The 23,347-nt window shown below is 49.0% G+C and overlaps 2 protein-coding genes and 1 long non-coding RNA gene across 3 annotated transcripts; 2 read left to right on the forward strand and 1 right to left on the reverse strand.

The window, feature by feature from the left end:
- Positions 1–703: 703 nt before the first annotated feature.
- LOC135911741 (endothelin-converting enzyme-like 1) lies at positions 704–7,061 on the forward strand. Its single transcript, XM_070539605.1, has 2 exons — positions 704–1,119; positions 4,883–7,061. Exons 1-2 carry the CDS (start codon positions 841–843, stop codon positions 6,773–6,775), a joined length of 2,172 nt encoding a protein of 723 aa, XP_070395706.1. The 5' UTR covers positions 704–840; the 3' UTR covers positions 6,776–7,061.
- Positions 7,062–11,153: 4,092 nt separating this feature from the next.
- LOC135912358 (uncharacterized) lies at positions 11,154–14,349 on the forward strand. The gene is made up of 3 exons (XR_010567632.1): positions 11,154–11,404; positions 12,038–12,100; positions 14,129–14,349. It is a non-coding gene; the product is annotated as an uncharacterized lncRNA (long non-coding RNA).
- A 5,590-nt stretch (positions 14,350–19,939) lies between these two features.
- Positions 19,940–20,974, reverse strand: LOC135912356 (ell-associated factor Eaf-like). The gene has a single exon (XM_065444790.1). The coding sequence runs from the start codon at positions 20,972–20,974 to the stop codon at positions 19,940–19,942; it is 1,035 nt and encodes a 344-aa protein (XP_065300862.1).
- Between the last annotated feature and the right edge of the window lie 2,373 nt (positions 20,975–23,347).

A 23,347-nucleotide genomic window follows, 5' to 3' on the forward strand; every position in this document is an offset into this window, starting at 1 on the left:
TCGTGGGTAGTAATCGGTAGTAATCGTGACAAAAGGTACGCACCGACAATTTACTTTTATAAATCCGCGTTCATTCGTCACATTCGGGTTTTCATTTCTCACGCTGAGGCAATGAATTTGAGAACGAAATCACTGCACCGACCGGCAGTGGGCCAGTGCCGTGAGCCCTTCCTTAGAGGGAGGGGAAGTATGGAAACGCTGATACGAGCGGCAACGGAACGGAGGCAGCTGTGGAAGACGACGACGAGCGCGCGAGCAGTGGCCCGGGCCATTGCTGATGATAATGTTGCCGCGAAGCCATCTGTGCCCAACCACGCTGATGACTATGACGACGACCTCGTGTGTGCAAGCGAGTTTCCAGAGAAGAAGCCTGAACTGAGCGCTTGTCCTAATTCTCTCGATTAAATACCGCTCTCCGCTCTTGTCTCCAGCGAGCCACGACAATATTTTTTGCTCACACTTATTTACTGACGGACACGAAAAATGCACGGAACCCTATCCATTAAAAGCGTCGCTGTAAAAGCTAATTAAGCAATTATTAAACAAAGAGCGACTAGAACCCGCCAATCGAGGCACACGATCGAGGAAGAGAAGAAGAACAGTCACGCTCTGCATTTCGAATTTGGCCAATCCCCCACTGTGGGTATGTGCCACGGCCACTAAGGACAACAACAACAACAACAACAACGTGCCACGCGGTGTAGCAGCTGCAGCGGATCGGCTTCGCCACAGCGGTTGTTAGAAGCTCCCGGAGCAACTTTGTCCTTTCCGAAGCGCGCATTCACTCGCAGAACGACGTTCAGGCGCACCGGAGACCGGGTCGAGTTGAAGAGCGTCGCGATGCCAGAGACCGGGACGAGAGCTTCCTGCAGCAGCAGCAGCAGCAGTGACAGCAGTTCGAGCTCTTCGGACGCGGGCGTGGACCCGGTGGGCGGCGGCAGCCGCGTCGCTCGGCCGGCGAGGCGGCCGGGCTTGCAGCGCCTCGAGTTGCACGAGCTTCACGAAGTGCGCCAGATGCAGGCGGCGGCGCGCCGTGCTGCCGATGCGGCGGCTCGTGGCGATGGCGCAGGCACCGCGCTGGACACGCTAGGCCTCGCAGAGCCGGCGCCGATGAACCAGGTGGGAGTCAGATGTCGAGCCCGAGAGAGTTAGACCAGCGTGTGTCGTGTGCGCATGTTGGATCATACACAGGGTGTTTTAGCGAGCACTTTCAAAAAGCTTTAGAAGTCGACTGTGGCAGATGTCACAATTCTAGCCCATGAGCTGCTCTACTCGAAGCGGTGGACAATACTTGCACAAAAAATCGGGATGCAAAATCTGCTAATTAATAAACATCCATAATGTTTTAAGTAATTGCATTATGGCACATATTGAAATTTACAAATTATAGCCGCGGAATTCGCAAGGCGAAAGATTCACTTGGAACGTATTTCCAAGATGACAGCAGTTTCGAGATATAAATTCCTGAACTTTGCGGAGAAATGCATTGGCGTTTCTGTTAAATTGTTAAGCAAACCTCGTTTCATGTACTGAAGCGCACAAGTAACTGGAATGCCAAAGCATTTCTCCACAAAGTTCGGGAATTTATATCTCGAAACTGATGTCGTCCTGAGAATACGGTCCAAGTGGATCCGCCTTGCGAAGTCCACAGCTAGAATTTGTGAATTGCAATATGGGTCATAAGATAATTTGACAAAATAATTACTGAATTATTGTTAATGAGTCAATGTTTAATTTCACGTTTTTGTTAAGGTAGTGTTTGCAGCTTCGAGTAGACCGGGTCATAAACTAGAATTGAGCCATCTGTCACAGGCAACCTTTAAAAATGTTTCAAAGTGTTCGCTGAAACACCCTGTATGTAAGGTTGCGATATGGGGCGTTTACGTTGAAGCGATGCGCAGTTGCGCTGCTAAGCCCGAGGTCATGGGTTCGAACCCGGGCGGCTGCCGCATGCAAAAACGTTTAGGTGAACGTTAAGTGAACGCCAGGTGGTCCAGAGGCTTCCTCGAAGGCCCTGCAGTACTAACCCTGCAGTACTCATTAAGGCCCATAGCTGGTAAGGCAACATCTTCGAGAGGACTGCGTGTTTGCCTGTCGCATCTTTTGCGCTGTTTCCTTCAATGACACGGCCCCAGTGTTACTTTGGGACGTTAAACGCCATGCATCAATCAATTAAAAGATCAATTGCGGGCTACAGTTCGTAAATTGCAATATGTACGACAGTTTTACGTTAAAAATGAAGCTTTCTTTATTAGTAAATTATGCATTTTGATTTATTGCGCATGTGATGTCCGCCTCCTCGAGCAATCGAGTTCAATGCTCAGAAATGTGCTTTTTCCCACAGGAAACTTTTAGAGCGCAGCCCTTAGACGCCTGTTCATGCGTTGAGCGTCGTAGTGCCTCGGCGTCCCTCATCGTCCCTCGTAACCGAGCAAACGAGCAGAGCGGAGGAGGACAGAGCAAATGCTGAGCATAGCGGTGGACGAAAGGCGGAGATAGCGAAGACAGCGCGATGAGGAAAGTGCAGGAGACGGTTACAGTGAAAGCATGATGTGGAAAGCGGGAGGAGAGTACGCTGAAAGGGTGAGGAGCAAAACAGAGTGCCGCACGAGACTACGAGATGACGCCATAGTACCGGAACGCAAGCGTCGGCGTCCTTCGTAACCGAGCGAGCCAGCATGGCAAAGGATGAAATTGAACTCGGAGCGCAGTGGTGGATGAAAGACGGCGGTAGCGATGAGAGCGCAAGGAGGAAAGCGGAGGAGGAGGTTATGGCGAATGCGTGAGAAGGAAAGACGGGCTCTGCGACGACGATGGCTACTAGATGGCGCCGGAGTAGCGCGCGTCGTTTGTTCACCGATGGCGCCACTGACAACATGAATGGAAACAAAGCGCTGCATGTGCGGAGGTCTGTCAACGGCGGCTGCTGTGAATCGCAACCACGTGTCACCAACGCACTGGTTCTCGAGATTTCCTGATTAGCAAGGCAGTTGCGCCACACTTCGCTCCGTTTGCAGCGTGCCACATGAGACAGCCTGTCCGCGCCGACGAAATGTATCACGAAATGAAAACACGTATAGAGCTTCGCTCAAATTTTGCGCTAAGGAGTATCGTTATCGTCCGTGAAAAAAACAAAAATTTAGTATTGGACCGTCTTCATTTGGTTTGTTGGGCTCCTCAGAGACCTTGTCCGGACAAGGACCTCGCTGAGGATACCCAATTTTTGAAGTAAGTTATACAATGTGTTTGGCGCATGATAGCCTAAGTCGCTTATGCGCCATAAAACCCAATACAATACAATACAATAGTATTTGACCGTTGAGACGCTGTGCACTGTCTCTGCGGTCGGGAGGACTACGTACAGCATCAGTTCTGTCATCATTGTCCTCCTCATCTACACCAAGATGCGTGAAAATGTTTAAGTCCAGGCGGGTCTGTGCGGGAACCAAATCGTAGGAAAGTTTTGGGAAGTGATCGCCGATGAGTATGGAATCGATCTCAGTGGAACCTGCCATGGAGACTCCGACTTGCAGCTATAGCGCATCAATGTCTTCTAGAGTGAGGCTTCCGGAGGCAAATACAGGGTCCTAAATTTTTAGGCTGCGCGCGTTCAAAAAAAAAAAATTGCGCTCACCGCTGCCCTGTTCTTGCAGAAAATTTGCAGAAATATCGCATATTGGTGTCGACTCCATCTAATGTAACACTTCGCACAGTTAGTTGCCTGGTTTTTAACAAAAATAGTGGAAATTTGCCGGCGCTTATGGGGATGCGAGCTGGTGCGGCGATGGCGCAAGCATAAACTTGTGTCGCCATCTGTCGTCATCTGCATAAAGCAACGTTTCAGGACGGGCAGTCGCATGTTCCAGGAGCGCGCAACACACGGCAGCACTCTCTGAAGCGCTGCTTCCTGCAAATGACGGCAACTGGTGACACAAGTCTATGCCAGGGCTGGCTTTTCAGACGCCATTTTTCCCATAGACGAAACAGTTTCTCATTTTTGTTTTAAAAACAGGCAATTAATCGTGCTAAGTGTTATACTAAACAAAGTCGACGGCAAAACGCGATCATTGTGCAAAATTTGAGCAAGAACGGTGCGCGCAAAATCTTTCTTTGAACACGCGCAGCCAAATATTCAGGGCCCTGTACCTGCCTCGTGCCATCCTGCACCACGATTTGGTAGCGATGGCGTTTCCCGGTGGTAATGTTTTTCGGCGCTTTTCGTGTTCGTGAGTGGCCGCGTTCGACACTTCGCCCGCGGCGGAGCGTCTCTTGACCACTCACGAACGCGAAAAACGCGAAAGGCATTACCATATGGAAAAGGCATCTTTCATCTTTCATTCATCTGGAGGGGCGCGGGTAACAACTATGTTAAAGGCCACTACACAGACGACGGCGAACTGGTGGAGTCGGCTAGACGTTGTCCGCAAGGAAGCCGTGGGCTCTGACTGCATGCAAGGCTTCCAGCTGACCTGAAATATGCACGGTAGCCGCGGTAGCCATAATAGGCTACACGGCGACATGATGCCCGCGGCTGTGGTCAATCACGAAATGGATTTGCTTAATAGAAACTTTGTGAACACGACCCTTGGCCAGTGTGTAGCTGCATAGATGCCGTACGCCACAGCTCTTAATTTGGGCCCGTATCACAACAATGTCGCATAGACATGGCGTAGTGGGAAACGAAAAACTGTTCTGTGTTATTTGGTTTGTTAACATTCATCACCATTAACAGAAGAGTACGCCCGAACAATACAATTGCTACTACTATTAGACTATCACTACTGCTTCCAAACACGTAATACTGATGGCATATACTACAGACCTCTGCTATCATAAACTGTTATATAAAGCGACGTCAATGCGCCTACATTTACATTCGCAGGAACGCAACGACGTCGAAGTAGTGGTTCGACCAGGGAATTGGTACATGAACAGGAGATTCCAAGCAGTGCTTTCCACCACGGCCGCCCTCTGCAGCGTCGCTCTTCTGATTTACCTTGGCTCGACCCTATGGATTCGCATAAAGTACCGCGACGTTCTCCGTGCCAGCACCCGAAGGGCTTATGCAGAACCTGCGGATCTTCCCCTGTTTTCAGGCTGCGACGAAATGGCATGCCAACTCTACATGGCAGCTATAAGAACTTCCATCAACAAGTCTCAAGACCCCTGCAACGACTTCTACCGCTATGTCTGCGACGGCTGGAAGCATCAACACCGTCTGCTCTCTGTTGTGGACGCGGCTGAAGATACAATGTACAAACACGCATTCAACGTTATTCAACAGTCTTCCCAGGACAGCCACAACCAGGCTCAAGCCGTTTCGTCTGTGACAAGCGTCGAGATGAAAGTGGCTGCCCTAGCCAGGTCCTGTATTGAGCTTTCGGAGAGCAGCGTGGAAGATCTGAGAAGGTTCATGTTCGAGCGCCATCTGCCATGGCCCGAAAAATCTCGCTGGGACCCACTAGCGATTCTGCTCGACCTGTCTGGAAACTGGAACGTTCATCTCTGGTTTCAAGTCAACATCAGACTGTCTCCACTTCGCGTCGGTAGCACCGAGCCGGTACTGAAGATTGTTCCCAGCGCCGCCTTTCGCTCGTGGATGGCTACCATGCGTGCATTCACCGGCCATCCAACAGGGTCGGCGCCGTGGCTTCGCTACCGCAGGTACGTTCGCAAGATGCTGCGCCTGTTCGGCGGTTCAGAGTCGGCTTCTGGCGAAATCGTCTCAACCATCGAGGCAATGGACAAGCTCACACTAGAAATTCTGGGACCTGCCATGAACGTGCCTGAACCGAGAATAGTGCGCATGTCCATTCGCAACCTTACCGAGACGGCGACACTGCGCATAGCAACCGGTCGCCTGGTCCTCCTCTTCAACGAACACTTCATGTGGGCACGACGCTTCTCGCCCAGCGACATCGTGCAAGTGGAAAACCTGGGTCTGTTGCGGTCTGTCATCTACATCCTGGGGCTCGATACCGAGACGCAAGAGGCGTTAACGCTGAGCCTGGGACTTCGCGTCGCTCATGAGCTGGGCTGGATGGCGCACAGAGAAATCGCGGACGTCACGCTCGAGCTCGTAGGTCTGCCTCCGTCGGCTCACACGCGCCGCTGCCTCGTCCAGATCGAAAGTACCGTGGGTGTCGGATGGCTCAGTCTGTTTCCCAAGCATCAGGAAGCCGAGTCCTTCGTTCGAGACGTGAGAGACGTTCTCATCGATGACGTGGCACGTCGAAGTATGGCGTTTCTTCAGCTCCGTGCCTATAGTACCGCTGCCCCGTCGAACAGGGACAGCTTCCTGGCCAGCGTGCTTCCAGAACCATCACGCCGCGCTCGCTTCTTCATCGACTGGCTGAATCTGATGGTCGGGCGCTGGCGGCTGCAGGAGAAAGACATCACGAATGTTCTCAAGCCGGGCTCTTTACTCAGCCATCGATGGAGTTTGAAAGGCGCACTCACGGTTGCGGAGGACTACTTTGTCTTTCCTTTCTACCACTCGGACCCGCCACCAGCTGTCAACTACGGCGGCGCTGGCCGGCTAATTGCTGACGAAGTGCTCAGGGGTTTGTTTCACGAGCTGGCGTACAACCAAAGCCACAATCGAAACAAGCGAGGCCGCACAGGGTTCTTTGAACATTGGAACTACACCCTGCCGTCGGATTGGCCCCCGTACCACGTTGATACCAAGGCTCTCCTGGCCGCCCTGTCTGCGTATAGAGTAGCTGTCGTGCAAGACTTGAGCAATGCGTATGCCAGGTTGTCGAGCCTCGCGTAAGACAGACTTTTCTTTGTGTCATCATGCTTTGCTTTCTTTGTGCATCATGTAGTGGCCGCTTTGCTCAAGCGGCCACTACGTGGACCCCTTGTACGGGGACGCGAGGCGCCGTTGCAATGAACCCGTTAAGCAGCTGTCAGAGTTTGCAGCAGCATTCCAGTGCAAGGTGCCATTCACCAAGCTCTAGATATGACTTGAGTTTCCTTTTCATTTTTGCCTTAATTCACTCGCATATTTTTCTGAATGTGCCCAGGCCTGGCGCATACGGCTTATTAAACACTTGCGGAGCACCGCAGCACCATATGCGGTATCTTTAATGCGTGGTTAGTTGCTCTAAAAGACGCCGTAGCATATTTACGATACTTGGTAGAATGGCTTGATACTGAAGTGTCAATCATGTTTCGCGGTCGCACTTTCAGAGCCGTCAAGTGCACTACGTAGTAAGGCTGTGTGAACATTCGAAACTTTCGAATAACGATTCAAACAGTGTCCTATTCGATTCAAAAACCGAGTTGAATTGTCGCTATTCGTAAATGCGATTATTCCTGAAGATGTTTTCGTATATTTGAGAACGTCAACCCCGCACAAATAAATTGGAGTAAAAATACACTAAATGTTCACCCGCGCTGGCATAGTGCAGACATAAAACATGAGAACATGAGGCTACGTATACTTGGGTAGCCATACGTGACAATAGACAATTGCAATAGACAATGACAATTGCAATAGACACTGTTCATGGTTCGAATAGTATTACCAAAAGCATTACATTTATTCGATTTGCTTATGGCACTATTCGATTCGTATTCGATTCGGTATCAAAAATCACTATTCGCGCAAAACTACTACACCTACTACATAGGGCATCCCACACGAGTTTCTGAGCCGTTCATGTAATCCGAAAAGCTTTAATCACCCCACTGCATTTATTTTCATGTTTTAGATTCAGATTCAGATGGATCATTTTTCTCGAAGTTTTTTCCAAGATTTTTTTTTCGTAAAGCAACCCGTGCTTCTAATTAAAAAAAAAAATGGCTGTGGCTTAGGTAAGGTTAAGCCCAGGATGCGAAGCATACTAGCCTTTATTTTAGTTGTTGAACCACTGTTTAGCCTGGTGAACTGCTGTTGCTTGGCTATATTTGGTTCGGCTAGACGAAGAAACAACTCATGCATTACTTCTTCGCCTTCAAGAGTGGAACGCGACAGCGTTCCCGTCGACCCGCCAAGGGGTGTAAGACAATGGGCTACAGGGCAGCGACTACGCGCCCCGCATTGGACGCGGTGAGCGTCGAGCAAAGCAGCGTTCGGCGCGGCAACGAAATGTGCGCCTGAGCAAGAGACGCACGCCTTAGAAACAGCGCGTTTCTAAGGCAACACCGCATTCACTAGAGGCGCTTTTGTACCGCTTTGAAGCGTTGTACTCGTGGCTCAGTGGTAGCGTCTCCGTCCCACACTCCGGAGACCCTGGTTCGATTCCCACCCAGCCCGTCTTGCAAGAGTTGAGCCAAAGCCACTTCTCCTCTGTCGTGACGTCACGGTGTCACGTGATTTCATGGTCACCGCCGCGCCTGAGGAGCTGGGTTGAGCCCTCGTAATATGCTTCGCATAAAAAATTGCAGCTCACATATTACGTTGACTCTCGACGGTAATGCGATTAGCTTTCAAGCAATGTAGTGACACACCGTATTCTGAAGTCACATTCGCACAGTAGTCGAGAGGGCTCTTGGGCTAGCCATCAGGACCCATACCGAGGATCTATAACATAACATAACATAACATCGCCGAGGAGATTGCCGAAGCCCACGAACGCGCGCAACTCAGTCGCCTGTCCACCACAGCGGCAGGTAAACGCATCTTCGAAGAGCTCGGTTACCACCCCGCGGAATTCCCGATGGTTAGTTCCCCGATCCCTAGGTGCATTCGATACAAGTTCGTAGTGGCCCCTGTGCCCCGAAACGTCCAACCCGTCCACAATGAGGGCAGACGCAAGGCCAGAGCAGCAGCCATCTTCAAACAGATCAAGCGACATGACATTGGCGCAAGCTTCGTCGACGCCGCGTAGTACAGTGAAGAGAACACCTTCGCCGTCGTTGTGGTCGACTCGAGCGGAAACATTTCCAACAGCGCCTCGATTCGCACTTCAGACCCCGGAGTCGCCGAGCAAGTCGCCATCGCCCTCTCCCTGCTAGACGGTCGTGGGTCCGAAATCTATAGTGATTCCAAAACAGCAGTTACGGCTTTTCAGAAGGTTTGCATCGCCAAGGAAGCTGTTCGTCTTGTTAACGGTTCGAGTGCACATGCTTTCATAAACCATTCAATTCACTGGTTTCCTGCTCACATAGGATCGGTCGAGGGTGCTCCCCCGAACCTCAATGAGTCTGCTCACGAGGCTGCGCGTGACCTCACCGACCGCGCTTCCTCTTTAAGGAACGCCAACTCCCTTCCTCTCTACGGTCACAGGGACGCTCGCGCTACTCACAACGAGATTATTAAATATTTCTACATGTCCAGAAGGGTCTTTCCACCCCCTCACCCCAAGTTGAATAGGGCGCAAGCCGTTTTGCTTAGGCTTCTACAGACCAGCACATACCCGTGTCTTTCCGCTCTCCACGAGGCTTACCCCGACGTGTATCGCGACGACGCCTGCCCGTCCCGCGGCCAGACCTCCACTCTACCTCACATGCTCTGGGAGTGCGGGTCGACATACCCCAAGTTCACAAAGGAGGAGTGGGATTCGCTTCTGAGTAGCCCCGCTCTATGCAAGCAAATCCTGGCTGTCCGGCGTGTCCGCGACCGGGCCGGTGGGCTAGACCTTCCGGTCCCGACGTGGGACTAGTCGGGTGCGCGACCAGTTCACGTCCTCGCCGGACCTGCAATAAAGTTTATTCACTCACTCATTCACATCATATAACACTTGTGACGTACCAACTATTTTCCGAAGGGGAGGGGGCAAGCCTGTCCCGTTCCCTCCCTATCTCTCATATATATGTATATATATATATTTGTGTGTGCGTGGGGAGGGGGGGGGGGAGTTATCTGCGACATCAAGCGAGAGGTATCTATGTTTGCCGCGAGGTTATATTTGAAAATTTGATGCACTTCTTAAAACAGCTGCTATTTGACGATTGTCGCGCGACTGACATAAAACTTTTATGTAGCCCGTATTGAGCAACAGAAAGCTGTAGCGGGAGTTTTTCATGTTGCTCTACAATTTTCTCATTGACACTTATATTCTAATTGCAATATTTGAGAAGTTGAATAATTAAGACTAATTATCTAATTAGGAGGATTGAAACAAAATTAGTTTAAGTACCTCCAAGCGAAGGCAAACAACATTACTTTGGTTCTGTGCAACTACGTTACATTCGCATATCTTTAAGCTCTGGCTAAAGTTACCTGCGACACCCTGTATATACAGGGTGCTTCACGTAATTTGAACGAAGGAATAAAAAAAAGAAGTAGTTAACCGCAACTGAACGAAACAAACGTCACGTGATTTGCCGTCATGTGGCGCTCCTTAGGCTATTATATTTTATATCCCGCTTAATTTGATAACTAACTAAGACCTACAGTAAAAGCTCGTTAATTCGAACCGCAAGGGGAAGCCGCTTCAGTTCGAATTAACGAAAGTTCGAACTAACGAAAGTGAAGGAGAGCAACAGTACACTGCGATTTGGAAGCAGTAGGGCGTGTCAGAAATTTGGCGTGTTAAAAAGTGATGGCGTGTGCCGCGGGTACACGCCATCTTCAAGTCGAAGCTCTGCCCACGAAACACAAAACCTCTTAAAAACTTCTTGAAATGGCTACAAACGGCTATAGACGTCTTGGTCTATGATAAGACTGAAAATAGAATTTCTTCTAAACATAACCTCAGCACTTGGAATATGCTAGCATATATTCTATCTGCGGCAAAACCCACTACGGGTGTCACTGGAGTCTGTTTTGGTAAACGCATTCAGAATGTCTAACTCAAGAACTTTTCTAGATCTTTTTGTCTAAAAGTGCATGAAATGCCAAACGACGTGTTAAATGTGCGGTTACCGTCGGCCGTCGACGTTAGCGAATAAAAGACGCCTCAGACAAATCGAACTCGTTCGAAGCAACATAAGTTAATTGGCTTTCATATTAAATAATTTCACACCAGAACTTCAACAATCAAGGGCGTGTTATTGTTTTCCATACAGGGCGCGCACACGACGCCTGGAAACCATTCTATGCTCGCGCAGCAGCAGGAGCGAAATGCCGGTGTTGCACAGCGGTGTCACAGAGCCACCGCGCTGCGACCACTTCGGCGGCACAATCCAAATTTGTCGGACATCTCATTCTGTGCTGGAAACACTGGGAGGCAGGAATTTTGAAAAAAACGGTCACTCCCGCCCGCAATGTCTCGGTCGTGGGTTCGTTATGCCAGTTGTTCAAGCCGTTCTGTACATTTATACTGGATATTAACTGGAGTCATTTAGCTGTGCTGATGCTGTTTGCCGTGTGTTTTGCATCAGTGCTTCGTGACATCGGCTGTATTGCGTGTTTTCGCCGACGGCTTACTACCACAATGGCGGGATCTGCGTTCGCCGCCTTCGTGTCTCGGTGCGTCTTTGTACGTCGCACGTTCGGATAACACTTTTTCCGGTAAGTGAAATACATTGCGCTTCGTTTTTCGTCAACAATGTGAATATATTTAGGTGTTAGCCGCGGCAATTCTTGATATATGGGCTCTTCTGCCCTGCGAGTTTTCGTCATTACTTTTATACGAGGGTTCTGCTTGTGTTCAGCCGTTCAGCACTACCGCGCTCCACGACTTCCGCAACAACAGTCAGAACTTTGCCCTGGTTGTTAGCCTGTGGTTAACGTAGCACGAGCCAACCGAAAGGAGTGCATTCGAAGATGACGCGCTGGCTGTAATGCTGAACCAGACTGAACTCGCCTTATTTTGTGTCCTTTTGTACTTACGTGTGCGCGCGTGTGTCAGTGACTATGCAGTTTGTAGCTATCCCACTTTATAGCAAAGCAAAAAATATAACTGCAATGTTTACTTCATCTATGCAATTCCAATTAAATCGTCTGCTGATGTACAAATTTCACTTGTTTTGTTCTAAATAAGCAGCAAAACCTTTAACCTAGTAGGTGCTTCATCTGGGAGTGAAATCACGACAGCTTGGCATTTATTAATGAATGACTGTGACTGGGTCACCTTATGTGTAATTGCAAATCTGCCTTTCAACTGACTTGATGCTATCTTATTTTGTCCCTTTCACTCTATAGACGGCTGGACATCCTTCTTGTACCTTGGCGCTAGCTGGATGACGGGACCTCATCATGATCAGTGTAAGCCAATGTACTGTACCCTCTCTGGTCCTCCCAGTGCTTTTTATGTGGGTTAAGGCCAGGGAGCGCTTCGTGGTAAAATAGCTAGTTGGTGTCTCACCAACGGCCATTTTTTAGCTCTGGTCCATTATAAGCTGCCACTATTATAACCAATTTCTCAGTGCCAGTGTACATACACAGTTCTACTAATAATTAGTTTCCCTAAGCCTTACAAAATTTACCTGTAGGTAGTCATTGCTATGTAAGAACTCACAAATTAACTCTGCTGTGTCATAGAAGTATTCCATACATGAGTAAAAATTTTCTACAACAGTGTACATTACACCTTGCTTCCCTAATGCACAAATGTATTCAAGCCAGTATTTGATTAGTTTGGTATTCTAAATGTTTTCTGTGTGATTTAGTTTCTTTACAGGAACTTACCGTACAGCATCAGCAAGCAGTCTTATTTAAGATTTATGTGTGCTGTAAAAGGTGTGCTTTGCCGCTAGAATTGATAAAACATGGGCCAAGGCTTCCATACAAGGACAAACTTCAGTTTCGTTCTACCACCATGAGCACTTGGCTGGTGCTTGCAAAATGAATCGCATCAAGTAGCTTGTACCAGACTGTTTTTTAACCTTATTTTGAGGAGATCACAAAGTGATCTGTGGATGCGCCTGCGTCTGAGATATAGATTGCGCTGCAACATATGTGCGTGTAGAACAGGCATGATGCTGAGGGTTCCAGCAGTTTGCAGAGGTGCTTTTAAAATTTTGTCATGACTGCAATTTTACCTGTGCTGTTTTTTATCACCTATTTCAATAATATCATTGGATGTGTTATCAGAATTTATCAATCTATTTGCCCTGGCCCATTAGCCTGCCACATTTGCCTCTTCACTAGGTGGGCAATTATTCTGCATGGACCATTACTTGAATACACCTTTTTGTGTGCAGTAGCTTCTCAGTTGCAAGTCAGCATAGATGCTCAGAATTACCTGAGAGTATAGATACACTGATAATTTGCCACCTATACGAATCACTTCGCACTTTCTCACGCAAACAGCATGTTAACACTTCCAAGTCAGCGGGCAATGTTATCGTTTGATCACATCATGAGATACTTTCAACTTTGTATGAAGCATCATCCAAGGTGTTGCATCATTTGTGTGAGGTATTGCCCGAAGCCAATTAGGGTCACTTGAAAATATATCAACAAAAGTGATTGATCCAGCTAGGAGTGTTACTTTGGAACACTACTTTATCACCAGTCCTCCTTTGCAAGCTACCTCCTTACTCTGTACTGTGTCATGTTTAAGTTTGAAAGAAAGGCAACAGCTAGGCAGCGCAAAATGCCAAACTTGCTTTTAGTTCAACAATATAAGACGCTATTTAACTTAATTAAGTTAGTACATCATTTACCTGCAGAGTGAATTACTGTTTTAAACTGATTATATTTTGCAGGAAGCTTCTCAGACTTGTTTGACAGGTTGATAAGTGGCTTTTTAGCCACAAAACACCATACAATAATTTAAAGGCTGACTTTGACTCTGCTATGCAACTTAATGACTATATGCCAGGAACAAGGCGTCTGAGTTGGGGCGCTGGCTAACACTCCCAGTGTTCTACTAGGACACATAAATACCCAAGAAAGTGGATGGGAAAACGACGCCGCTGTAGCTCAATTGGTAGAGCATAGCACGCGAAATGCGAAGGTTGTGGGTTCAGTTCCCACCTGCGACAAGGTGTTTTTTCATCCACTTTAATTTCCATTAATTTATCGTTTATTTAATTTATTAAGCACAAGTAATTTCCCCTATGTTGTCCTTGGTGTCAGTGTTTGTTGGCTTCTCATGATAGGAAATATACTAGTCATTTTAAACATCATCGCATACATACCTTAAGATACCCGTAATTTAAGAGAAAGGAATGCTTAAATTTATTTTTAATGTGAGCCAAACTTCTTACGTAGCACATATTGCTAATTGAAGTTCCAATTTCAACATTCCCATTTCCTCCCTTGCCCTTTTTTTCCTGTTCTGTGCAGGTATTGCTTTCCTATGTCTACAAGAACCGTCATGGGTGGCCTGTGACAGCAAGCTTTTGTGGGCAGCCAGTGCTCTCCTACGAAGGCTGACCTACTCTGGCAGCGGCGGCAATCATCTTCAAGATTTATCGATGATCACCTTTGCTGCTATTTGTCACTCTTCTTAATTACACTTTCTGCATCTTTTCTAATCTATTAGGTAATAAAGTATGAGTATGTGACATGGTGCGAAGTTGATGCCTTGCTGCATTTTAGCTTGCAATCACCTTTTATACATGAAAAGCTCATCATACAATTTATGAAAAAAAAAATAACAGCATATTATGATTTATCTTTCAGTATCTTGTAACATGCAACATACAAGGAATTCACTAATGGATGGTATGCCGAAGAACTGGCCATTATTTCTGCGTGATGCTGTGCAAGCATTTGACGTTACCTTACAAGAGGCACCCGGAAAGTAAGTTACAATTTACTTTTAAATGAAGCATGGACATCAGAAAAAATATATTTATATTGCTAGTTAGAGTGGTTCGCAGAGTGTTTTTCCAGATGTGTACTATCCTTTATTTCTTAACTCATTGCAGCACAGTGTTCTGTTTCGTATACTGGTGTAAGGCTATTATGCCCCCTGTAGCTGAAACCAGGATATAATTTTTGCCTGAACTGCAGCATCACTGACAAAATTTTTCTTTGCTAGAAACTATTTCAATTTGGTGGAGACCCAGCAGGGCGAAGTTTTGTCGATAATGGTGTGTTTCACGCAGAGATGTTCTTGTTTAGGTCAATGAGTGAACATTGGAAGTATATCAGCATACAATACAGATCTTGTTTGATTTGCAAAATAATTCTGACAGGTGGCATTTAATTGATTGGTCTAATTAAAAAGCACAAATTGACCAATGAGGCTGTACTACACTATTCCCATGTTTCACATCTGGAAAAACTACCTCTGCATCACTCTATCCGACAATATAAACTTTTTTTTTTCTGATGTCCATGCCTCGTTTAAAATAAATTGTAACTGTGGCCAAATGTCGTGTTACTGTAAGAGCTGCCGCAAAAATTTGAGGGAATGTCTAATAAAAGTCTTCAGTTGTTCTTGTCAAGCTGTCCATTAGCCAACTTTTAGCGTAACGTTAGCAGGGCTAACTGAAGTACTTCTAGACGTCCATGGCTACAAAATGTCTTGATCAAGACAGCTACTAGGCTTTTGAATTAGCCGTTGAAGACATCTTTTAGACATCAAATAGCTGCTTGCGTGTTTCGTGGGTGGGTCCGACTGTGCTACACCACCGATGTCCACCGAAACGAACGTTAGCCGAGGCTTAACACCATCACAATGAATCGCGACGGCCGATACCTCCTAAGCTGAAAACAGAGGTGCACAACCGACGAAGACTGCCGAGACAAACACGCTGAACATGTGAAGGTGGCGAAGGCCCTGATTCGTTGGTTCTTGATTGCAAGCGCAGCTGCGACGTACTTGATACGCTGTGTTTTGGCGCTTGCCGTGCCATCTCTGCACAGCATTAGCAGCTGTACAAGATTTGCAAAGCCTCCGAGATTCGCAACAGGCAAGAAGTCTCGGAGGTTACGTAGAACGGAGAGGCGGCAGCCGCCGCTGCCTTCTGGCTGACCCCGCGTCGGTTAGATTTTTTCCGATTTTGCCTTCTCACGCCATTCTCTCCGTTTCAGAGGCAATACAGCCTTGTGTGTAGGCAGTAGGCGCGTTTCTCTGGCCGTGTGCCAGGCGAGCGTAGTTCGAATTATCCGTGAGGGAACCATCTCGCGTTCGAATTAACGGACTTCTTTATACATAGACTTCTGTGGAGCTTGGCCGGACCAAATCGTACAGTTCGAATTATCCATAAATTCGAATTATTGAAGTTCGAATTAACGAGCTTTCACTGTATTATGCGATTTCTTATATATTCACTTAGGGCCGAGTGCGTTTCGTTACGTTGTAGAGGGCATTCGAAAACGACCGATCTAATCTTTAGTGGCAACGTACATGCTGCATGGCTAAAGAAATCCCGCGAGGTATGAAATAAAAACAACGTGACTACGCTGATGCGCTATGGTATTGCAGCGCTCTCAAGCGTGCTTCGTGCGAAAGAACCGCGCGCGCGCACCGTGGCGAGTAGTAGTATAGTAGTAGTAGAAACATTGATTTCGAAGGGAAAGAAGTAGTTGTCGAAGACTTGGGCGGCGGATGGAGAACTCATTTCAGAGCCCGTGTGGCCTGTGCTGCTGCCCTTGCCTGCTGTACCAGGCTGCGCTGGGTTGTCAGGTCCGAGCTGGACAGAGGGGCCTCCCATAGCTACTTCGTTTGAAGTGTTCGTAAGTGTATGGGTTTATCCCTCGTGCACCCCCACGTGACATGGAAGGTGGTGGGGTGACCGTCGCACCATGGGCAGGTAGGTCTGTAGCGTTCTGGAAACAGAATGTGATATTTATACAGGCTCTTGAAAGTGTCCGTCTGGAGTTGTCTCCAGTCGCGGGCTTCCTGCGCAGTAAGTTGTCTATGTGGTGGTGGTAGGAACTGGCGCATGAGGCGATGATGATGGAGCCCAATATTATAAACTGTTGACATTGGTTGAAGTAGTGAGTGGTCGGGGGAGATTGTGTTTGGATCCGCTCGGCTAGTGCAACCTCGAGCTAGACCGTCAGCTATCTCGTTCCCTTCCAACCCAGAGCGTGCGGGGGTCCAAGTGATCTGGTGTTTAACGAGAGTCTTTCATCCTGGGCTGCTTTGAACAAGGTGGAGCAGTCTTTCATGGATTCTTCCTGCTAGGAGGAGCCGACAAGCCGCCTGTGAGTCGGCGATAATATGAAGAGATTGGTTGATAGCATTCCCGTGTTGTATGGCGAGTGCTATCGCAGCCACTTTTGCTTCCAGGACGGAGCAGTTTGATATGGTTAGACTTGTGATTTCTGGATGATTGGATCCCACCACAGTTGCTACCGCTGCACGTCCATTGCGAGGTCCGTACAAGGCTCCATCTACTTAGACGGCCCTGCCGCTTCTTCCCATTGTCCGTCTTATGTAGTTCACTCTTGCTGTTCTTCTGCCTTCGCAGAAGTGGGACGACATGTTCTTTGGGATGGGAGCTACATGCAGGCGTGCTCTGTCTTCTGTTGGAATGTTAGTGGTAGAGTGTATGACGCGTAAGTCCGCTGGGTAGCCGACTCGCTGAAGTCTTAGTCTACCCGTTTCTGTCCTGAGTAGGCGTTCCCGCTGAGATAGGAGAACTGCTTCTTGGATTTCGTCGAAAGTGTTATGCGCTCCCAGAGCTTCAAGCTTGTGGTTGGCGGTATATGGTGGGAGGCCTAGTGCAGTTTTAACAGCTGTCCTAATGATGGCATCAATCGTGCTTCGTTCTGCTTTAAGAAGTGGAAGATATGGAAGGCCGTAGGACAGACGGCTGATGATAAGAGCTTGAACCAATTTCATGGTGTCTTGTTCCTTCATGCCTTTACGGGTTCTTGCCACGCGCCGTATCATGTGCGATACTTGTGTGGCCGATATTATGAGTAGTTTGATGGCGTGTGTGGCCTTGCGGTCAGATTGTAGCCAAATGCCGAGTATTTGGAGAGTGATACTTCTTGGATGATTTCTCCTTGAAGTTTAATGTGGATGGGGTCTTGGGTCTTGTAATTGTACCCCTTGATGCGAATTACTTGGGATTTCTCCGGAGAGCATTTCAAGCCACACTGGTGTGCTGTTGTTTCAACACAAGTGGCGGCTTGTTGGAGATAGTGCTCCTGCTCCGCGAGGGAGCCTGTCCTTGTCCACACCGTGATGTCGTCGGCATATAAGGTGAACCCTATGTTGGGTATGGCCTGTAATGCCCTAGCGACTCTGAATATGGCGATGTTAAATAGGAGGGGTGATATAATTGACCCCTGCGGTGTGCCTTTGTTAGGCATAGCCTGTGGGTCAGATCGTGTTTCTCCCATGCCTATGGTGGCTGTTCGGTTTGACAGGAACATTCGGACGTATTCATATATGCGCTCGCCGCAGTTGATGTTAGATAGCTCCTCGAGTACGGCTTGGTGCGATACGTTATCAAAGGCGCCTTCGAGGTCGAGTGCCATGATTAGATGTTCCCCGCCTCTTGGTATGTTGGTCAAGACCTCCTCTGGGATGAGTGGGAAGGCGTCCTATGTGGATAACCCCGATCTGAAGCCGATCATGGATGGGTGAAAGAGGTTGTTGTCTTCAACGTAATTTTGGAGGCGTTTCTGTATTACTCTTTCATAGAGTTTGTCCATACATGATGTTAATGAGATGGGTCGCAGGGCATCGATGGTTGGTCGCTTCCCTGGTTTGGGTATGATTATGATCTCGGCATGCTTCCACTCTGGTGGTAAGATGTTCTTTTGCCACAGAGAGTCGTTTATATATTGGGTTAGCTTTTCGGTTTGCTCCTGGCTGAGGTTGCGAATCATGGCGTTGTTAATTTTGTCAGCGCCGGCTGCGGTGTTCTTGGTGCAGGCTCGTGCGGCTGTGTATACTTCGGATTCGGTTATGGGGGCGTCCAGCTCTTTGTTGGCGCGTCCTGCGTATCGCTGTGTGCATGGAGGAATAGTCGTCCCAGTTGCACCAATGTATTTGTCTTGTAATGCTTTTAATAAAGCTCCATCGTCGCCTGGGAAGGTGTGAGCGATGCGTTTGAGAGTTCTGTTTGCTTCGGATTTCGATTTTGCGGGATCAATTAGGTTCCTTAAGACGGTCCATGTTTTTGAGGTTCCTAATGTCCCTTTGAGAGATTCACAGAACTGCATGGTGCCAATTTTGGTGTGCCAATTCAGTGGCGTAGTTTTGCGCCTCTTCCGTGATGTTTGCGATTCGTAAGCGTAGTTGTCTGTTTAGTTTTTGACGTTTCCACCTTCGTATTAACCGGAGACGTTGCTGCCATAGCTGAATGAGGTGTGTGTCGACTTCTGGAGTTTCTGGAGTACGTTGTATAGTCTCCGCGGTCTCTTCGTGTGCCTTACAGATACCGTCAGTCCATTCTGTGATAGATGTGATCTTTTGACACTTGTCTGTGGTGATTGCACGGAATTGGGTCCGATCAGTGATTCTTGCTAGGCCAAGATTTCTTCTGAATTTTGTAGTTGAGATAGAGGTGCTTATGATGCAATGGTCGCTCCCAAGGGTCTCCCCTAGGTTGGACCACGTAGCTTCTTTGACATTTTTGACTATGGTGAGGTCGGGGCATGTGTCGCGGGTGACGCTGTTTCCCTCCCTTGTTGGGTATAGCGGATTGGTGAGGAGTTGCATGTCCAGCACAGTGAGTGCATTAAGGATGGAATCTCCTCTGTGCGAATTTGAACGGTACCCCCATTCTGTGTGGGGGGAGTTTAAAGTCGCCTACAATGACCATTTGGTTTGTTTCTGCGAGGTTGTAGGCTTCAGTGATGATGTTGGTGAAATCTAGCCTCATGGGTTTAGGCTGTTTATAGATGTTCGTTATGAATGTACTCTTCCGGCCCGTTTTGTTCGGAACAATCTCAACAACGAGGTGCTCGATGTTCGGGTGCGGAAGGGTGTGTTCGATGGCTGTAATGTTCTTTGCTACGAGGATGGCCACCGTAGGCATGCGAGGTTGACAGATTGTGTAATATCCTGATAGGGATGGGGTCTTCTCGGCACCTATCTCTTGCAGGCATATTGCGTCCGGTTTGATTAGTGTATTGGCTATGAACTGTTTGGGTAGGCCTTGTTTTCGCTCGTATCCCCTACAGTTCCATTGCCAGATTTCGATGTTATCGTTTACGGCTGTACGGGGGTGTCTCGCCATATTAAGCAAATGTAGAGGCGCTCGCGTAGCTGGTCTCGCTACCGAGAGAGTCTGTGCGGTGCCTCATTTTGGACGGCCCTGCTTCCGTGTTGGCGCCCCTTTTACGGTTTAGGTGGGAGTGGAGCTCCTGTATGAGTTGTTTCATGTGTTGCATCATCTGCTCTTCTGATTCCCGGATGGCCTGATGCATTTCTGCTACGTTCTGGACTTTGTGAATCTGCACTGCGTGTTCAGTCTTATGGTGAAGAAGTTGAATGACTTCAGGTGTGATTGTAGCCTCAAAGTTATCGTTCCGTTGTGTTGGCTGTGGTGCTTGTGGCACTGGGATTTGTTCGCTTTGGGTGTTCGTGCTGCGGCTTTGCTTGAATTGCTCGAGCTGTGCTTGCATTCGTGCTATTGTAGCGCTTTGTTCTGCAAGCTGTTTGTTTTGTTTGGCAATCATGGCTTGGAGTTGTGGAACTCTGGGGTCAGCTAGTGGGGTACGTTGCTTAAGTCTCTCTGACCAGCTCACCCGTTCGTCCTGTTCTTGCTCCGTTGGCCGTGGCCCCTGCTGCGGCGACCTGTGGCTCAGCGTTGAGTGGTTGGCGCCTCCCGGCACCTGGGGGGCTTGCTTCTGCTTCGACGCCAGCTGCGTGTCATGTTGCTGCGTCAGCCGCGGCGGTGTAATCGGACGCTGCGGGGGTTGCTGCTCCCGCGATCCGGTGTTGGCCGTGACCTTGGACTGGTTCGGCGCGTGACTCCTCGTTGCGCTCTCGTTGCGTTGTTTGCTTGCGGCCCGCTTTCTGCTGGCGCTTCGGGTGTCGGCCACGTTGCGATGTTGAGTGGACCCGTCTTGGTCCTCGGAGCTGAACCACCGTTGTCTGTTTTTCGTTTGTGACGCGTCCTTGCGGGAGACGTGTCTCTTTTGCTGTTCTTGTGGCTTGTTTGAACGGGCCGGCTTGAGGCGTTGATGGCATTCCCTGCTGCTGGTGACGTGCGGGCCTCCGCAGAATCCACACTTGGGCTGGCACGTGTGGTCTTCCAGGGGGCTCGGCATTCCGCAACCTCGGCATATTTACAAATTTGGATTTGGGCAGACGTCCGGTCTGTGCCCTGCCTGCATGCAATATTGGCAGAACTGTCGTGCAGGCCTGTACTGGTAGCAGGGATACTCGCAACCGCCGTGGTACACGATCTTCGGCAGGTTCGGGCCGTCCATCGTAGGGAGGGCAGTCGTTGAGGACCCCAGAATCCTGGCGTCAAGGATCTTGGTTCTTGTATCTGGGGTCAGAAGGCCTTGCATCAGCGCTTCGCGTGTGTTGCGGGGGTTGAGCCCATGTATGACCGCACGTAGCAGTTGGGGAGAGAACGGATCGTAGACCCGCACTGGATAAATTTTGTTGCCGAGCGTTAGGTAAGTAAGCTGACGGAGTGTCGCTGCCACGTCTTCATATTGAGTTCTGACCACGATAATGTTAGAGCCCAGGTGTGGCCTTATGATGTATTTTCCTTCAATGAGGGTTGGTTGGCAGGAGTGGGTGACGGCTGCTGCGATGACGTGGTTGGGAAACTCTCTTAGGTTTAGCTTTCTTGTAGGACGAATGACGATTTTGATGTCTCCTTTAGGCAAAGGATGGAGTCTTGGCCGGCGAGCCGGGCCTTGTTTACGGGTTTGCTCCGAGGTGTTGTTGAAAAAAGTCTGGCCACTCACGGGTTGGTTGGCGTCTGTGATGTTCTCTTGTTTGCGGGCCGTTCTACGGAGCTTCTTCGCCCGGGTTGTGCTGATGGCGTATTCCCATGCTGGGTCGCTCGGCCCTGGGTCTTCGGCCGACGGCTGGGGTCCGTGTTCGATGAAGGATTCATAGTTAGCGGCGTCGGGTTCTGGGGTCTCGTCCATGGAGTCGTAGTCCTCGGGGAGGGGTGCGTCCACGAACGCTTGATGTGAAATACCGCTGGATGTGCCGGCTTCACCGTGTGCACTTCCTGTGGCCATGGTGGTGGTTGTGGTCCCCGTGGGCAACGAGTGTGACTCGCCGGGGCCGGCTGGGCAGGCAGCTGTGTTGGCCATATGATGTGCTGACGTGCGTCGCTGCTCCGCCGTGCGCCGCCAAGGCGGCGGTAGGCTTAGTGCGGTGGCGTCGCGTCGGAGGTCTTCGTAAGCCGCTTGTGCAAACACAAGGGCCACTCACGGGCAAAGAAGTCGTCGTAGAGGTTTCTTAGGTGTTCACGAAGGTTCAAGGTCGAAATTTCGGGCACTATAAAGAGGTAAGTTGGTGAAGAAAGTAGGAAATGCGCAGAGCCCATGTGAAGCGCGTCCGCTCCGCTCGCCTCGCAGTCGCGTTCCCCCCACCGGGGCGAAGTGAGCGGCCGCGGCTTTACGCACTACACTCTTAAAACGGTTGCACCCTTTGGGGTGTATATTTGTCCCACAACAATAATCGTCATCTGCTTTGTTTGCGTTTCCTTTCCTGAAAACTCGGCGCTCGCTACTTTCCTGTCGAGAATGCTGCGTCACGCTGATAACGCGCATGCCGTTCGTGACTGGGAAGTACCGGGCTCGCAGCGTTAGAGAAAGGAAACGCGGGCAACACGGATGACGATTATTGTTGTGGCACAAGATACGCCCCAAAGGGTGTAAATGTTTCGAAGAGTGTAAAACAAAATTACCCCCTTTGGGTTTTATCTTGTCACACAACAATAAACGTCATCCGTCTTGTCCGCATTTCCTTTCTTTAACGCTTGCGAGCCCGGTACTTCCCAGTAACGAACGGCATGCGCGTTATCAGCATGGCATAGCATTCCCGACAAGATAGTAGCGGGCGCAGTGTTTTCAAGAGAGGAAAGGCAAACAAGGCAGATAACGATTATTGTTGTGTGGCAGGTATATAACCCAAAGGGCGTACCTTCGTCGACACTCTAAAAACAGTTGCACCCTTTGGGGTGTATATTTGCCACACACCGATTATCGTCATCTATCTTGACTGCATTTCCTTTCTTTAACGCGATGAGCCCGGTGCTTCCCAGTAACGAACGGCATGCGCATTATCAGCATGACATAGCATTCCTGGCAGGAAAGTAACGAGTGCAGCGTTTTCAAGAAAGGAATTGCGGGAAAGACGGATGGCGATTATCCTTGTGTGCCAAATATGCACTCCAATAGGTGTAAATTTTTCTGCCGACAGGAAAGTAGCGGGTGCGGCGTTTTCGAGAAAGGAAACGCAAGCAAGACAGATGACGAATAATGTTGCGTGGCAAGATATGCACCCTAAATGGTGTAACTTTTGTCTAAGAGTGTGTAGGCGTCGGCTTTACCGTGTGTCAGCATCTCTGGCGATGGCACACGGAAAGGAAGCGCCATCGTCCCTGATAAGCGATAGGCTCGAGGCATGGTTGAGAGCGCTGCAATACGTTAGCGTACGAGCGCAGTCAC

Source organism: Dermacentor albipictus, chromosome 5 (assembly GCF_038994185.2).
Source record: "Dermacentor albipictus isolate Rhodes 1998 colony chromosome 5, USDA_Dalb.pri_finalv2, whole genome shotgun sequence".
In the NCBI taxonomy this organism is placed as follows: Eukaryota; Metazoa; Arthropoda; class Arachnida; order Ixodida; family Ixodidae; genus Dermacentor; species Dermacentor albipictus.

Coding starts and splice junctions, on each gene's coding strand:
- LOC135912356 (XM_065444790.1), bottom strand. CDS start 20,974: ATGCCGAGCCCCCTGGAAGACCACACGTGCCAGCCCAAGTGTGGATTC.
- LOC135911741 (XM_070539605.1), top strand. CDS start 841: ATGCCAGAGACCGGGACGAGAGCTTCCTGCAGCAGCAGCAGCAGCAGT. Junction 1,120..4,882: donor AGCCGGCGCCGATGAACCAG/GTGGGAGTCAGA, acceptor TTACATTCGCAG/GAACGCAACGACGTCGAAGT.